The 18,676-nt window shown below is 39.7% G+C and overlaps 1 protein-coding gene across 1 annotated transcript; it reads right to left on the bottom strand.

The window, feature by feature from the left end:
- Positions 1-204: 204 nt before the first annotated feature.
- Positions 205-17,395, bottom strand: gng13b (guanine nucleotide binding protein (G protein), gamma 13b). The gene is made up of 3 exons (XM_069674662.1): positions 17,011-17,395; positions 7,208-7,334; positions 205-4,208 (listed from the first exon to the last, which is right to left on the bottom strand). Exons 2-3 carry the CDS (start codon positions 7,303-7,305, stop codon positions 4,103-4,105), a joined length of 204 nt encoding a protein of 67 aa, XP_069530763.1. The 5' UTR covers positions 7,306-7,334; positions 17,011-17,395; the 3' UTR covers positions 205-4,102.
- Between the last annotated feature and the right edge of the window lie 1,281 nt (positions 17,396-18,676).

Here is an 18,676-nt window from a genome sequence, read left to right as displayed (position 1 = left end):
TCTGGCCCTAACCAAAATACTATCCACATTTTTACTGCCACCTGACTTACATTATTTAAATGACAGACTGAATCAGTGTAGGCAATGATCCAGAGTTCTGAACCGGGTCACTCATGTTGTAGATTTGCAATTGAAATACACTTGCTGTACTTTCACAGATACATACAGTATAAACCACATTAAAAAAAGAATCAAGACGCACAGTTGTCTAAAAATCTTCTACTTTATTCAGTAAGATAAATGTTTTTGTAAAACATTCAATAAAAAATGATGTTTTATTTATTGCTCATTGTCATCTTTACACTAAGACTTGATCTGATGCATAATAATTTTCCAAAGCACTCTCACAAGGAATATGTTGCTAGATATTTAGACAAGATTCTAAGCTGTCAGTTTAATAGTAATAACATACATACGTACGCACGTTCAGATTATATAAAAACAAAACAAACAAGTGAATTACAGTTGCAGAAAAGAAAAGAGAGACAAGGGACAGGCGGACTCAGGAACCCTCTCATGTACGGATGACCCTCGCTTAGGCCCATGTGAGACTGTAGCTAACAGCATTTCATGCTTTTCCATTGGTTTGGTAAGAGCAAAATAAAGTTGGAACCTATCATGTTGGAAAAGGGAATAATCTTAAGCCTGACACTGGAAAAGCTACATACCTGAGACTCAGAAAACAGTTCTTTGTACCACTGAAGCCATTTTAAAAGTCCCTTTTCATGCATTTATCATAAAACTACAAGGCTATGTTTTAACACAAAGCTTTAGCATCATTTTGTCCACCTTAAAGCTGCTGTGAGGAGTATTTCACTGGTTATGAAATGGACTGAAATTAATTCTGATGCCTCTATATGACCTACAAAAGCAAACCAGACCATCACCGACAAGATTGATTATTTCTGAATAGGTTTTTTCAATGCCTGAAACTGCTGGCGGGGGCTAGGTGTCAGACGAAGCGATTAACTACACGCTGCCTTTGTTTACATTTTCCACGACCAAAATTTTAAGTGAGTGATACGTATGACTGTTAAAGAAAGCAGGATGAGATTTTGTGTTAAAAAACACCACTTAAGCATGTACAGGACAAGATAAGAGCCACTTTGTCCACAGGGGGGGCCAAAATAAACACACACAAAGTTCCTCACAGTAGCTTTAACATAACTAGGACTTTCCAATGCCTAAACTATTGAAATAAATACAACAGTGTCCAAAATAAGGGGGTTGCTAATTGCAAATGTCTCACAATGAACCATGGGACTTCCAAAGTGACTCTATTTGGAGTCGTTATGTTGCATATATGCTTGACATCCTACGTTTATTGGCCACACATCAGGTACAGTGATACAATTTTACACTTGCAGTTATCTTAATAAATCTGAACCATGTCACCATGTCAGTGTGATTGCATGGACATGTTTCACAGGAAGTAACAAATGCAGTGCTTAAATAGTTGCGAGCATAAGAACAAAAACAATTTAGTAGCACATCATGGACCACGCAATTGTGCATAATGAGTTTAGAAAATTAGTCAAATTAGACTCTTGCAGTTACACAATATAAGACCAAAGTCATCCAAGCACTGAGTGGCCTTTAGGGAACTGGGTCATCTTGAAGAAAACGTATATAATGAGACTCATTACAGTACTGAGATGATGTGAGGCTCCCCTGTCCCAAGTCATTTAGAGAATCCCACATCCTTGCCACTCCTCCCCTCATACACATTCCCACTAAGCTGTGTGCGTGTGTGTGTGCGTGTGTGTGTGTGTGTGTGTGTGTGATGTCGATCTGCTCGGCCTCAGGCCCGCCTGTGTGTGTGCCACAGCTGCATGTGTGTGCCTCACAATCTGCAAGGGAGCCAAATTTATGCACTTTTGGATAAAAAGAAATATGCACACATAAACATACAATTGCATGCACGCACACACAGACCAGCTCTGAGGTCAGCTGTGATCATGCCGTATATTTACATTCTCTGTTTAAGGAAACTGTGTACAAGGCAGTAGTAGATGATGATCTGACAAGGTGTAATCGATTTTTGGTCATTTTCTGTTTTTCCTTATAAGGGTGGGTATGAGGAAGAGGGAGTGCAGACGTTATAAACAGAAGCTAAGGTGAAAGAAAGTCCTCATCAATAAATAAATAAATAAATAAACTAATCAATAAGTTAATAAGTTAAAGGGGGTCTGTCTGTACATGTGTGGAGAGAGATCGTGTGCTTGCATGGTTTGTTTGCATGTTGAGCGTGTGTGTGTGTTTGTGTCTGTGTGTTGTCCTCAGGGGCTGTAGCTAAGGAGGAGAGAGAGCAGTAAACTCAACATCCCCGGAGACCCCCCCATTCTGCTCTGACAACACAAACAGAGCCGCTATGAGACTTTCTGACCATAATACACCGAAGCAAAACAGACACTGGTTGCAGAGTTCATTGTTAGAATGTAAATGTTATAACCATGCTTTGCTATATGTGTGAAATTAAGAAATACGTATGGAAACTGTAGGAGTCACATCAGGGAGACAGCTGTGAAAACTGAAAGCATGATTTTGCTGCCATGGAGAATTTTTCCTGTGTCAAGGTGTCAGTTGTTTCTATGGGAACAGGCTTGTCAGGTGACACTGTGTACCAACTAGTTAATTTCAAGCATACTGACACCTTTAGATTATTAATAAGCTTGTTTTAAGGTATGAGTCATGGGATGTCATCATTTCATCTTTCATCAAAATTGACCTGTATCAGTGGAACGATTTGTCAAATAATTTGAGGTTAAAATGGTTCAGTTCAGTATATTTAGTGAGCAATTAACATCAAGCACCATAAGAACCTAAACAGACTTATAATTGAATAATTCATACTTTTAAAATAGCTTGTGCATGTAGTTAGATTAGTTAAAGTACGTACGCGAGTTGCATTAGGCACGTGATGTGAGTGACGATACATACGGGCCTATCCTGCGGGGGTTTCATTAGATATGGAAGCAAAGTTATACACATAACTTTAAAGAAGTAAACAGTGAGGTCTGGTTTCACATGGGATTCGGACCCCGATCTCAAGGGTGGGAAATTTGTGTTCTTTTGACTTATCTTCTCCACCAAATCTTCAACCCAAACCGACTCCTCACTCCTTTAACTATAGCCCTTTTTACATTGCAGTTCCGCCGCAGCGGCGTAATGAGGCTACACTGTCATGCTGCCTTTGTCATTTTACACTGAATCAAGCAATGCCGGCGTAAAGCCGCCCCAGTGTGTGTTTTTATATTGCGCTACGGCGTTGCGGAAGCTAAACAAGTGCAAGGTGTAAACAAACAGCGCAACGACGACTTCGCCCCACCATTCCACCTCCATGCGTTTTACATAGAAGGCGAAACGTAACAGAAGCGTAATAATCCTGCCTTGAACTGGCAGTGTAAAAGGGGCTTATGTCACCTGACTATATTGGGCCAATAGAGGCCCTATATTTTAAAATTTTAATTCATATGGCTACTTTTTTTTTTAGGTGTAAGTAACTTTAATGGTTCTACTTTTTCTACCACAGATTTTATTTTGTTTTTTGTTAGTGATCATATTAAGAGTAAGTGTTTAATTCCCCCAGCAGATCTACAGTCAGTCTGCCTGTGTGAATGTGACTCTACAGTTTATCATAACTCATCAAAAGTGGAAGAAAAAAACTTCTAAGCTAACAGTGAAGAGAAGAGATTGTTAAAGAGGAAAGAAAGCTTGTGACTAGCAGCTGCATAAATAATTCGTCATATATCCATATACAGACAGGTAATAAGAGTATTGATCATCGTCGTCATATATCATAGTAATGATGCATCGCCGTGGCAGGAATAAACTTGCAGTGAGTGTGTGGCAGTCAGGGAGAATCCCAAAGTTTAGAACGAAAGTGTAGAAGTGTGTTTCTCTGTCAGTGTGTGTTTCTGTGCCCTTGTTGGGTGTGTGTTCAGGGAAGTTTGGGGTTATCATTTGTTCTACATTCAGTGTGAGAGGTTAGGAGGCTCTGTCTGGCCGTGGGTCAGCAGGGTCAGGTTCTGGGGTGGTCTGCAGGTTTGTGTTGGTCATGGTGGTTAAAGATGAAAGGTCATGGCAGGGCCATCGGGTTCTTCTAGAGAAGGATGCATTTTCCTTTCTCGACCCATGGGTTGTTCTTCATCAGCTCCGGGTTCAGGAAGGGATCCTCTGGGACGCCGTCCTCTATCCACTTTACCAAGCTTTGTGGAGAGACACAGAGGGACAGAGACATTTTTCAAATTCCAGAGGAAGCGTTTTACCCACAATCCATCCTCTATCCTCGTTTCCTCCTTTCCATAAAAGGCAAGAAAGAGAATCTGTGCAACCACAAGCCATAAGTCATAGATATTTACTCCTGCAACTGTAGCTGTATTGTAATTGACACTGCATACACATGGATTCAGGCTGACAATAGATGGCAGATATACTACATCCCGTAGACAGCACAGACAAAAAAAAAGCAATATCACACAAGATAAAGTGCTGTTGTACTTAATATCAGCACAGCTGTGAATATCTCCTGAACTCAGTCTGTGATATTGTGCCTTAGACCGAATCACAGCAGTGCTGATATTCAGTACAACAGCACTCCATCCCGTTTACTTTGAAGACAATGCTGTCTTTGGTTGGTGCTGCCATTATGCCTATGCCATCATCAAGGTGTACTGTCTGTATGTGATGCAGCATATCCTTATATTTAAAAGGAGTGGATATAAAGTGGTTGAAATCACACCAAATGAGGACTACAAATGTTATTGGCACCCACTTAGCTATAATTCAGTAAAATACTCATTTACTCAACATTAGTGATGATCAGAAGCATAATTTGCCTTTTTTGCGCTTTATGTTGTAAGTTACAAATGTTTTTGCTCGCTTTAAAGGATTGTTCGAATTTTTAGGCCAAGTTTATTCACATTTTGGTAAACGTTAGATAAGAAGATCAAAACCAATCTAATGGGAAGAAACCAAGTAAGTGTATCCCACAGTATATAACTATTTATTAAAGTAACACTGGGTAATTTTTATAGGAGAAAAAATCGTATTCTCACGAATTAAAACAGACAATTGCTTCAATACACTACCTTACTTAGTCTGGTAAGACCAGTAACTAGGCTAGCTAATATTAGATTAGGTTAGCAATCTTAAGATAGATAGCCTACTGCTTCATGATTTTACCGGAATTAGTTCAGCATCTTTATTACTCTTTTGCTTGTACTACTAAGAATATTACAGATAAACATTTAAGGGGGGTATTATGCTAATTTCAAGCTTCATCTTTCAGTCGGTTATACCTGTGGAGTAGCTTAGCATAATTCATGGTTACTCCTCATTTTTCTCACACTGGGGCTCTGTGCAGGCCCTTATACAGCCGCTGCCTGAAACGACAGATACCCCGCCCCTACAAGCCCACTTTCTTCTGATTGGCCAGCTCTCTGAAGCCTCCTCAGGTGGCACTTTGTGACGTCACAAAGTGCAGAGTGTAGAAAAAACTGTGTGAAACCTGGTGTTCACAGCAGCCTGCAGACTGAGCTGAGAAGCCTGGGATTACTCCAACATACTTTTACCTACAGATTTGAAACTTCACCCACGTTTAATATGGACATCCAACATTGTAAAATTATATATACATCTTAAAATGTGAAACAGCATAATACTAATAATATATAAATCATGTTTTTACTTCTTTTTTTTTTGTAATGTCTGTTTGCTAGAATTAGCTAGCATTAGCCTATGCAAGCTACTTGTTTTACAAGACAAGTGAAAGTGAAGCAGTAAAACTCTTAAGTGTACTGACATTAGCAAAGGTGTTTTTATTGTTAAGGAATTGAAGGTAAAAAACATTATTAATTCTCTCAAAAGTTATACAGTCTCACTTTAAATTCTGCTCATTATGCATAAAGTAAACAGCACTTTTCTTGAGTGAAACGGTGCTCTCGTCCCAGCAATGCTTCTCCTATTTATGCAAAAGTTCTTTCATATTAAAACGAGTTTGATGCAGGGTTTCCAAACACTGACCCTGGCTACTTTAGTACTCTATATGCAAAATAGCATTATTCAAAAGAAGGTCCTCTCAAGCGGTGCTGATGAAGCCTCATGTGAAGTGATTCTTCTAAGTTTCCCTGATTGGCCCTTCATCTACTGGCACCGCAGTGAGAGCATGAGACAGACAAAGAGAGAGCTGAGCTTAGGGACAGCTGCAGCGCTGCTTTAATGTGCGCTGTGGCCTTCAAGGTAGCATTAGTTAATGATGTCATATCACCTTTTCATACCATTGTGTTGGAATGACTAAGCTGTTATAGAAGAATTATTTCATTCATTACAATACACAGATAATGAAAGCCTTGCCTTCTTGAAGTGGCATTTATTATATTGTTGTATAATTGAATAAAACACTAAATACTTAAGTTACCTTAAAAAAAGATGCTGGTTATAACAATCTGAGCTCAAGGGCCACTTTCTTACTTGTTCTGGGATCAGATCAGTCTGCCTATATTTTACTTGCAAAGTAGTCATCAGTGCACTGACCAGTGACATTTCACTTAAAGAAAGAGTTGTTTTTTGAGTTGTTTTTAATTAATAAAAACATACATATATGCTTGTACTGTTGTACTAAGACACAATTTGGGGAAATTAATGTGTTATTGTCAGGAGTTAAAATGAAAGTACCGTCCTCAGTACCGTCCTCCTGTCTGGTAAGCAAGCGTAGCACAAAGTGGGGTAAACGGCTAAACTGCTACCGTCCAAAAGTAACCAGTTCCGGCAACAGCAGGTCTTAATTTTAACACAACATAATGTATCTTGTTTTGTTTTTCTTTGCTAGAGTCAGACAGAGCAAGGCTAGGTATTTCCCATTGTTTCAGTTTTTGTGCTAAGCTATGCTAATTGCTTATCATATTAAACATATGGACATGAGCTCTAAGTGTATTTCCTAAAATCTAACAACTGCTTTGTTTAAAAAAAATGCTCTCTTGTACATACAGTAAAAATTCTGTTAGACTTTAAAAACTCAGCGACAAGCCTAATCCACTAGCAACATAATTTTGCGCACTGTGTCTAGCTTTAACATGTTTTTCAGATTGCACAGTGTATCTGGCAACAAAGCTGTATTGTTTCTGTCCTCAGAGCTACTTTTCACACTTGTTCTGGGGGCCTGAACTCGGTGCAGATATTTTTAGATCTAACTGCACTAACTACTCACTCAGTCACTGTTTTGGAGGACTTTTCTCGTTTGAAGGCCAGCTGGTACTTGAGGCTCTCCACCTCCTTCTTCATCTGGGGCAGGTCCATCTCATCCATGGCTGCAGCTTGATGTAGGGCTTTTCTACCTGCACACAGCGAACAGACCAGGGTATTTTTAAACAGTATAAAATTGTGGGCAGATACACTCAATACTGTACAACTGTGCCCTGCAGCAGTTTAGTGATTCCACCTACAGGAGGGGAGCAAAGAGGCTGTTAAATTCATAGAGTACAAACAAGTGCTGCCAAAACTGGCAGACCCACTCAACACCACAGGATACATTCAGTTGCCTTCTTTTGTGTCCTTTGGGCTGCCTTTTTACACTTCAGAAAAAGTTCCACAGCTTTGATGAATATACACATTTTAATTACATTTGCAAATTTTGCTCCATTCCTTGTATATTGCCACCCGTAGTTTAATCATTTTACAACAGCAATTATGACTGCAGGCTACATAGAGTGCATATTCAATACTTGAAGGAAGGGAAAAGAGAAAACGTTTTTCTTCTGTGCCCCAATTCAAGAAAAGGACAGTACTTCTGCTCTGTTTATCATTTCACCACACTGAGGCTATCTGAAGAAAAAAAGGACAGTGAAAGACTTTGGTATGGTAAGGTAAGGATTGAAGTAGATAATGGAACATATAATTTACAGTGGCCTGGAGTGTTATAGGGAGGACTATGAAAGGTTAGTATTTAACACATACAATTTCCTGGTTTGAACCCAGCACTTCTGGAATGTTCTGAAGATTTCCAGGAAAACCTGTTCCTTTAACTGTAAACTAAATCCTTAGCCAGTCAACCACCATAATATAATGAATACATCCTCTAAGTATTGTGTAAAGATTAATGCATTAGTAATATTCACAGGTCATATCCATTTCGCCGCACTGCAAGATAGCAGTAGGAAATGCAATTAGCCAAAAACTCCATCCTTTGGAGACAGAACTGTGGTGTATTTTAACATGTCATAGGGTAATTGAAGCTGTTAGCTGTAATTAAAGTTGAAGATTGAGAATTGTATCAGAAAAAATGTACAGAACTTAAAACTGAATCATAGCTATGTCTGTACGTAGATTTACAATTAACATCTCTATGGTAGCAGCTATGTGTCTGTTTTAAAACACTAAATATACGGTTGCTGTACTTAATTAAAATGTTACAGGATTGTCATTTGTGGAAAGTAAAATCATCATGTGCAGTTATATGATGTTATCAGTGCAGCCTCCTAGAACACTTCAACCTTGGGTGAAAAACACACACGAAATCAGGTCAAAGTCATTGCTTGCTACAGCTAGCTGCAGGCCCGCCCTTATGTGTAAGTGCATAGGGACAGGGTTATTTGTAAAGGGGACTTTGCCACAGAGATATATCTTTTAGTATTTTTAAAACTCATGGCCGCTTGAATTTTTTTAAGGTGTGCTTATTTACTTTTCTTTCAAGAGTGAGATAAAAAATCAATGTCATGTCTAAGCTAGGTATGGAGCTACAGTTAAGAAGCGGTTAGCCTAGCTTACCGTTAAGAGTGAGGAGAGGGGGGGAAAGCTAGCATGGCTTCCAGCACTTTTTAGCTCATAAATTCATGTAATGTATGTTGTTTGTTTACACAAAAGAAATAAAAAACTATGTTGTTTCATAAGAAATGAGCCTACTTGCTGGAACTGTATCTATTTCCGTGGGCAGCAACTGTATGCAGCTTCCAAACATCCTGTCATCACATTGAGGTTGCCAGGACTGGTACGTTCCGGCTCATGGAGACACAGCTAGCAATATGTTATGGTCAGTAGTACTGCACAATAGTACAAGGTTTTCTTAACTGTTTTTCATGATAAATTAAATCCCTCTATTGTAAGATTTATGGCAGTACACACTAAGCATGCACAAAACATTGTGCAAGTAGAACAGCTTTGGAGGAGTGGAAGGCTAATTATCTACACATAGATACTTCAGTAAATAGAATGTATTCATAAAGTGTACATTGGGCCTTGAAGGAAAATAATCAGATATTTACAAATGATTAGTTAATAAATGATTTATCTCTGGAAACTGCAGCTAAACCGGTCCAACATTCCTGTTGTCAACGATCTACAGCAATTTTGTCTTCATTCCTTTTCTTTGTCTCTTCCTCCCTCTCACTCTCACTCCCAGCCCACGCATGTGTCCACTATACCCTCTCAACAATACACTTCCCCTTGTGTGTATCTACTTGTGTATGTGTTCCCCAGAGTGTGAGCGTGTGTGAGTGCGTGCGCCTGTGTGAGTCAGGCTTCGGGTGAGCAGAGTGCTTGTCTAGTCTGCACTCAGAATTGATCTCACTGAGGTGCTTCAAAGAGAAACAACAATGGTATTTTTAAAGCACATTAAATAATACTTGATATTATGCAATTGTCCTTCATGACATTTTAGTGAGTGCAGGGCATTGTGAGGCAAAAAATAGACACGCAGAATTCATCACCTACTTCACAGAATGGTCGGGATGATAATTGAGTACATAAATCATGACATTACAACTGACATTGGTTTTATTTAATTTAATTGTGAGAATATCTACTTCTTTCCTTGTTTTTACCCAAAAGCAGTGTAGATTGATATCCCTTGTCGCATACAAAAAAAGTATTGTTCTGTATATATACAGTGAATATTTGATGATAATAATAGTTGCTAAGACCTCTAAGAAAGCCAAGTTAGCTTAGCTTAGCATAAAAATGAAAAAAAAAATTCCTAGCTCTTTGAAAGCAACACAATCTTCCTAACAGCAACAAGACTGTAGCTTGCTGTTTCCACTTGATAACAGAGCAATATTTTTATATGAAGACAACAATTACTGCATCGTAAAAAGAAGACACGAGAAAAAAGATTGCTGCTCTAAAAAGGCGAAACAGAGACTGGAAAGTCAGAGAGATATTTATATTGAGGTATGAGGTGTGTATACATGATGTGGGTCCCTTTGTGAGGTTTAGGAAAACACCAGGTGCAATATTACATGACAAATTGTGTGTCTTACCAATATTAGACAGACAGAGTGGAGTGGAGTGATGGCCAGAACCTGGCTGGGATCAGGTTTCAGCAGCATCCTCCAGAGACAACAGGAGGATTGAATGCTTTCCTCTTTCTAACTCTATCGCTCACCTTCTCCTTCATCCCTGTTTTGTTTTTGTCCTGTTTTACCTCCATATTTCTCCCCTATTTGTTAGCTCTCTACATCTGTTTCCCATTCTCTATCTCATTCCAGTCGATTTTCTCTGTCTGCTCTGTTTTTTCATTTTTCTCCGACTAATTAATCTCTTTCTCGCATTTTTTTTTTTCAATCTTTCTCTGACTCAGTCTCTCTCACACTCTCTGAAAAGAGAGATGCACAAAGTTTGGGGGTAGACTGGTGTTGAAATAAAAAGGTACACTATGTACAGCGAAAAAGCACTACATACTTGCCAGAAAGGCTCCTAAAACAGTCTGAATCAACTATATTGATTCAATGTTATGTAACTGCAGCTTTAGCCTCAGTGTTATATTTGATATCATGAACATGAAGACCACTTTACAGGGTTCTTGTTAAAAGCAAGTTTTTAACCTTGAAAGACAGCTGAAGGCAGCTGTTTCAACCTCATGAACTATTAGCTTCATGGATGATAAACTCCGCTAGCAACAGTTGTCCTTTAAATAGACAAAATCTATTTAATATTATGTAAATTTAGCTCTAGCCTCAGTCTTTTTTCATGATATCATGAAATTAATAAAATGTAAGACCCCTTTACAGTTTTTTTGGTTAAAAACAAGTCAGTTACGGTTAAAGTCAGCTAAAAGTAAAAGTTCAAATCTACTCTTGATTCTAACATTACCATTATTAGCCAGCTGTGAGGGACAAACTCCATGCTAGCAACAGCTTAGTTAACAAAATCAATATAGATTTAGGTTAGCCTCAGTCTTCTTTTATGATATCATGAACATGGTTGTACTTACTTGTATTTCAGAGCCATTAACATCATTCTTTTTTTTAATCAAGTCTTCAAAAGTCAGCAAAAGCATGATATCATGAACATTAAGAGCACATTTAAGGCCTTTTATTAGCCATCGAAGGCAGGTAAACCAAGTTAGCAATAGTCGTCATTTCAGCTGACAAAATCTAAAAGGTTTACAACCAAATGAAGCTTTAACGTCTTTAACGTGTTATTGTTTTAAAGTGAATCTTCATAAATTAAGAGACAGCTAAAGACCATGTATGCAACTTAAATATAAAGCTAATATAGCTTTGTCATCAATGACGGATAAACTTAGGTAGCATATTTAGGTCGACAAAAGTTGTAAATGAGTTGCCTGCTTTTTTGGCTGACCGTCGGGGTCAGCCCTACACATGGGTCTGTATGGGACTGACTGACTGAGTGAGTGAGTGACTGTACTTTCAGATCCAAATAAAGTAAAACAAAAAATAACAATTTCAGATCGGGCTTTTACTTTGAAAAAGCATACCGATTTATAGGTGCCTGTGACTTTTACAACAGGAAGAGTGTGTACCGTGTATTTTGACCAAGAACCACAAGCGGTAAAAACAGGCAAGCCTCCTATTCTCTACATTTTCAGCGCTCGAGTCACGCCAGCATTGTGAAGATTCATCTGTTTTCATGCATTTCAAATGAAATAGAACACGTCCCGCAGCCGTCACGCACACGCCACGCTTCCAGTGTTGGCCACATACTTGGTTTTGACCTAGTCTTGTTTCTTCCTCTGTAGAAAATCAGGGAACTCATGTTTTAATAATGACTGAGCTGAATTCATGACATAATTGCCATGCCAGCCTCTGTTCCATTAACTCTTAATCAAGACAATGTCTCACTTATTTCATTCATATTTCTGAAAAAACAATTGATTATATTTCTGTTATCCATATTTAAACTATAACCTACTCTAAATAAACAATATTGCCCCCTCCTTTTCTCCTTTCACTCATCCACCTGACTCCATTATTTTCTCCCCATTCTCTTCTCTCTCCATCATTTCCATTGTCCTGTCTCCCTCTCCTTCTCAAATTACTCATTTGCTCAATACCCACCCATGTATGTCTTTATCTTCTGCATCTCAGCTTCCATGATTAAAACCAAAGCAAACTTTAAGCCTTGCACACTACAGACGTATAACCATGTCATTAATAAAAACCTCAGTGATGGAAATCTACTGGTGTCCTGCCATGTGGCTCAATGTTGTCTAACATTGTGAGGTTTAAATCAGAAGATTAGTTGCGGCAGGTTTTCCCTCTGCAGCATTCTCACTTTCTTCCTTTCATTTCTGTCTGGTATCTGTTTTCCATCTGTCTCCTGCTGTCTTCCACAGATGCCTGCTCACTAAGTGCTCCCTATCCCTTTTCACAAATTTCAAACAGTTAATCCATTACTCCACACATTAACAATCTCTCTTCCTCTTTGTCTTTGATACCAAGCCAGGAGTTAGTCATGTCCCATTACAGTTGTTACTTATTGCTGTTGATAAAAACCCCTACGGATTTACACATTCTACACGAACAGGCAGTCACATTAAAGGTGCCAATGAAATGTATTAAAGAACCAATATATAGCCTAATTGACAAAATAATCCAACTGATTAAATTACTATAAAAGAATCTTTTAAACCCTAGGACAACATCTGCTTACTAAAAGGTGTTAAATGTTCTGAATTGGATTAAACAGATTGTTTTTTTTCCCCCGCAGTCATTGCAACACCGTGAATGGGAATCTAGGATGTCAGTACTTGTGAAAACACAAAATAGCTAGCTCTAGCTTCTTTGTGTGTTTGGGGCTACAGTAGAAACATGGCGTTGCACACTATCCCTCTACGAAATGTGCTCCCTTTGTGAATATAGAGCTCATTCTAAATTTATTAAACCACAATATTTCTTATTATAAGGTAGTAAAGAGCACATATCGTAATAGCATGCTAAAATTTGGTATTTAGTGCTAACACAAAGTACAACTGAGGCTGATGAAGTGTTTGAATTACATTTTGCCAATATTTTGTCCAATACCATAAATATTTACGTGATGATGTTAGTCAAGGAATCAAGATATTATAGTTCATCCTGAGAATGACATAAATGTAGCAAATATAATGGCAGTCCACCCAATAGTTGTTTAGACCTTCAATACAACAGCAAATGTGACGATGGCTCTACAAAGGAGACGTCAGAGGATCAATAAAATCTGCAGGATTCATCCTTTGGGGAATATGACAGGCTGTAGAAAATTTCATGGCAACCCATCCAATAGACATTGAGATATCTGAGTTGATACCAACATTGTGAACGGACTTCCAACTCCCGTCCAACTATGGCTAAAGCTTCAGAGCCTGTGTCCAGTGACAGTGTTTTTTGCGCTGGCAGCACCCACGACCTCAATTTCAGAGAGCTTCTCAGCGGCGCTTACTGTTGCTAGTTTACGAAAGTTGTCTGGTGTCATTTCGGCTTCCCTTGGTAGTGACTATTACGTCAGTTTTAAATGGCTCTGAATGCTTAATATTTGCTTTAATTCATTCAAATTTTACAAAGAAAACATAAAAACAATGGAAAGGAATGGTGTCCTGGCATTAGCACCAGCACTAGACCTGGAAGTTGAAAGGATTAGCTTCTCCTCCGCTATTGTTGTTGACGAAGTTGTTATCCTAAGTCCCTCCCATTCTTAATCTTGATTGGGTGGTGAGGGAGAAGTGCCATTGACAAGTGCGTCGGTGTTCCAAAAGTTAACCTACTTTCAATAGAAAGTGCTGTGCGCACAGCGACAAAAACCAGCTGACACTGAGGGAGTTTTTGCGCTGAAAACGCCGAACTGCGTTGGTTTTTTATAAAAAATAGCCAGTACCAGTGCAAAAAAATGCCATGAGTGGACACAGGCCCTAAAGGGGAAGTCAGAGGATCAACAAAACAGGTTTCATCCTCTGGAGATTATAAATGTCAAAATTTCATATGAAGCCCTTAAATAGTCTTTGGGATATTTGAGTCGATACCAACGTACTTATCACTTGACCTTTGACATTTCTGTCCCTAGAGCCGCCTCCAACTATGGCTAAAGCTTCAATGTTCTTCCTCTGCTGTACTGGATCACAGTGTACTTTGAGATGTGTTCTCTTAAAATGAGCTGTTGATGAACAGCGGTGTCTTTAACTTTCCATAGAATCTGACTGAGAGCCAAAAAACTAATTAAACACAGCACAGCGTGCTCTTCTTGGCAGTGGTCTCAATATTTATATTAGAATGACAATGGCTCTTTCATTCATAGAAGTCGAATGTCACTTGTACAATTTAAGAATAATTTAGGGCCAACTTTCCGGCAGTGTCAGCATAATAAACGTTGATTGACAGCTCCGAGCAGCCGTGTGTGGTGTTTAGCTGAGGTTTGGGTGTGTATGCAGTGGTTACTGCAGCAGAAATGGAGCTTAAAGTCTAAACTGGGACACTCCACCATGAAGGGATTGCTTCAAGATTATGCTCAGGTATGAAGTGGACGATAAAGAACAAGTTAATTACATTTGCTTTATTAAGAAAGATTCATTGAGATCTTCTAATCAACCTTTTTCCTTTTCTCTACTTAAAGGCAATTTAGGCCAAATTCAGCTGCTCCAGCGTGTTTTGTCACAGGTAATTAATAACAAACCGAGCGTGTGAAATGTGTTGTGCAGTCATAGGAGTGGCTCAGCATCCAAAAGGCAGCTGTGTATTTGTATGTGAGCTGCTTTTTAAAGAGATGTTTGGATGGGGACTGTGGGGTGGTTGTTTTAGGGGAGGGTATGTAGGTCGTATGGTGATTTGGGTCAAAAGCATCCAGAGATTAACCTCTACCCCCTGTCTCCTCCGCTGCCACACACAGTGATATACTGTATGTGTGCATGTGTTTGTGGAGCAGGTGGCAGTTTGAGGTGAGCTGCTACCAGTGCTTAATGTGTTGAATGGCTCTGTCTGGCTTGTGTAATGATGGCAGAAAAAGCAGCTTAGAGGGGAAAACTAAAGGTGAAAGGGGAAAAAAGATTGACATAGGTGAAGAGAAAAAGAAGAGGAAACGATAAAGAAGAAGAGATACGAGGCAAAAGAGACAGATGAAGGGAAACAGAGTGTGAGTCTTCTTGCCTCTATAGCTACTGCATTGTAAATAGAGACTAAAAATAGAAAGGAACAGGCAGAGCTGCTCTGACCAACTGAGAGTGGAGGCTAAGACAGAAAGAAGAGGCTCCTTGCTGTAAAACTGAGAAGATGATGCTGTTGAGGATAATAAATGCCAGGCGCTGACAGACGATGTTTGAGCTTTTACAACCAGCTGATGTGTTCTGCACTTCAATGACCTCTGCAGCGGCTGGGACCAGTCCAGCTGATATCACACCAGCCTAAATGGGTAGATGTCCAGTCGATCAGATCTGATCAATAGAGGACTGGATTGGATGTGGGGTTTTTTTTACGTCAGGACACACAAAGGTCAGCTGTTACACATCTGCCCCACTGTTAGTGTAAGAAGCCCAATCAGAGTTCTGAGTGTGTTCCATCTAAGTGTGTCTGTGCCACTAAGGGGTGTGGCCAGAGGGGGGTGAAATAAAGTTGGCTTCATCAGTATCATTGATGGCTCATTGAACGTGGTCTACCATGTACAGAACCTCAGCCTCAGTTGATTTTTAAGATTTATTCTTCTTCATCAATCGGATGAGCACAAAGGGATGCAAAATAGGACTCAAAACGACTACACAGAAACCAAACAATCACAATTACACACAAAATTGCTGCAGATAATTGCTGAAATCCGCAATAAAGACGCACAAAATGTCTACAAAAAGAGATTTAAAACCACCACAAAGACACACAAAACTACTACGGGAAAACAAGAAGACCAAGATTATGATGACAAAATGCAAATCGATCTCAAAGACGTGCACAATGGCAGTAAAATAACATAGAAAAACACTAAAAAGCAACGTAGATACACGCTACACAGATTCCCGAAATGACAAAATGCAAAAAACCTACATAGAGACAAAAATAACCATTAAGTTACACAAAGTGGCAAAAAAAATGATGCAGCAGTTTTAGTTTTGTGTCTCTTTGTGTCTGGGTGTTTTGGGGTGGGTGGGGGGGCTTTTGTCTTATAATCTGCCATCAGGCTCTCGGCTATTTGCAGCCACAGACCGCAGCTGTATCACTGATATAGTTTCACATTAGAATATTGAAACATCTGTATTTGGCATTCATTTATTTCTAGCTTCTAAACTCGTCCGTGTTCAGAGCCAGAGGTTCAACAAGACAAGCCTCTTCTATCCTCAATAAGGGGTCATGTGACACCTGAGATAGAGAGGGGGGGAAGAGAGACAGAGGCAGATAGATGAGGAGGAGGAAGTGCAGAAAAGAAATGTAAGTTTTATGTAATATTCGTGGGATCCATATGGCCCAGCGTTGAGGTCTGTGTGTGAGTGTGTGTGTGTATCTCAGGGGCTGTAGGCGGACAGTACTAAGTGTGAAATCGTCCACCCAGGTTGTTGCACTATGTGAAGTACACTTAGAATACTCTACAGAGGATATACACGCATTTTGAGTTCAAATGATTATTTTTGCATGTAATAAATCAGAATTAGGATTTATTTGGAGCCAGTGTGATTCCCATCTTGAATCTGTTTTATGCAAAATGATGTATTGCTGCAGAAAGGCCTGTAATTTAGGTAGAGACACGGTATAGAACACTGAGTTTGCAGAACAGACACGGTAACTATATTGATATATTTGGGCTTAACTACACATTCGCATCTCTTACCTCACTGATGCGCCGGTGGAGGCTGTTGCTCTTTCCAAGTCTGACCGGTGCAGTTAAACCGGAGAGGGGACACAGGAGACAGCCGGGCCGTACACACGGATTGCGGCTTTTTTTCCCCCAGCTATGAGATAAATAAGAGCTGGCTTAATGCCCGTAGACTTTGTTTATGTCAGGCAGACGCTGCGCACTCTCAGTATCAAGGATAAAATCCGCAGTCTCCGGAGGAAAACAGACGATGACGACCCGTCTGAGGCTGTCTGAGTGCTGAGTCTCTTCGTACCCGGTAGTCTGCCCGGTAGTCCGATTTGTTCCTGCTGCTGAAGCTGCCCGAGTGCAAGGAGGGGGGGGTAGGAAGCGGATAAGTTAACGAGCTGGTCCGGTGCGCACTCCGCCGTTCACTGCCCGCTCCTCTGCTGGGATCCTCCTATATGAGCGTCCCGCGTGTATGCGCGCGCGCATGTGTTCGTGTGAGTCAGAGAGGGAGAGAGAGAGAGAGTTCCCCGAGGATGCATTTAGAGAGTTGCCCAGGCGAGGCAGAGAGAGGGTGGGAGAGAGGAGGGGGGTGTTAACCAGGTACCAGTCATGGAAAGGAGGACTGCAAACTGTCTTCACTCTCACGCGCTTCACTTTGGGTGCGCGTGTGTGTGTGTGTGTGTGTGTACGTGTATGTGCGCGCGTGCATGCGCGTGTTCGCCTTCTTTGCCCCAGACTCTGGATTTCTGCCCTAATATGGCCACTTAAAGCTCCATTGGCAAAAGGCAGATTTAGGTTCTCACTGAGAGGGGGGGAACATATTTGGATTTGTTTTATTTCACAGAAGACAAATTCTACATTTGAGCTGAGACACCACAGAAGAAGAACTGGAGCTTGTTTTACTTCATGCATTGTACATACAGTTAAATAGCTGATTCAGTGATTGTGTTGATGCTTGCAACCAGTCTGTACAACAGTTGAATTACATTTAAACTTTAATTACCTTCTTAAACATCTGGAGTGGCGTTTTTAATTGTGACATTTTGTTCGGAGACTGGTAAATCAGTGTGAATAACACGCAGGCCCAAATAATTTCCCAGGGAGCACTGTCAGAAAGCCTGACAATTTCAGGTAGTTGATTTTCCAGGAATATCTGCCAATATCTCTTGGCGCGTCATCTTTCTTTCTCTCTATTTTCTTTAGTTTAGTTTTTGAAGGCTTAAACATGACTTTGTTATCAAAACTTGATCTGCCAATTGGCAGAGATTTAGAGAAAAGGTAGTAAATCTTACTATTTTTATTTTACCAAAACTGAAAACAGCCTCAGTTTTCAGATTATAGATGTTGTCAAAACAGACAAAAGAACTGCTGAACTGATGCAACAGCAGTAAACTGTAAATTTGTGCAGATCAGCCATTTGGGCAGATTAATTTATGTCTTAGTGGAAAGAAAACAACATCACCTTGAGAAACTAAAACATGAAGCCCTTGATAAAGGGCTACTACTTACCATACAGATATTGTCATTGTGAACATAAATATGAATGTATAAATAAATATAAGTCATAAACATGAATCAATTAATCAGTTAATACTTTTTTATATAGCGCCAAACCACAACAGATTTTATCTCATGGCACTTTACAAATAGCGCAGGTCGACACTGTACTCTGTAATATCACAGACGAGACCCA

The sequence above is a fragment of the Semicossyphus pulcher genome, unplaced genomic scaffold, assembly GCF_022749685.1.
Source record: "Semicossyphus pulcher isolate SPU_LCO1_2020_fin unplaced genomic scaffold, fSemPul1.0.p SCAF_23, whole genome shotgun sequence".
In the NCBI taxonomy this organism is placed as follows: domain Eukaryota; kingdom Metazoa; phylum Chordata; class Actinopteri; order Labriformes; family Labridae; genus Semicossyphus; species Semicossyphus pulcher.
This window is presented reverse-complemented; position numbering and strand designations above follow the sequence as displayed.

Excerpts from the sequence above, each read along its gene's own strand:
- gng13b (XM_069674662.1), bottom strand. The coding sequence starts at position 7,305 with ATGGATGAGATGGACCTGCCCCAGATGAAGAAGGAGGTGGAGAGCCTC. Across the intron at positions 4,209-7,207 it reads TCCTCCAAAACAGTGACTGA|CTTGGTAAAGTGGATAGAGG; the intron begins GTGAGTAGTTAG and ends CTCTCCACAAAG.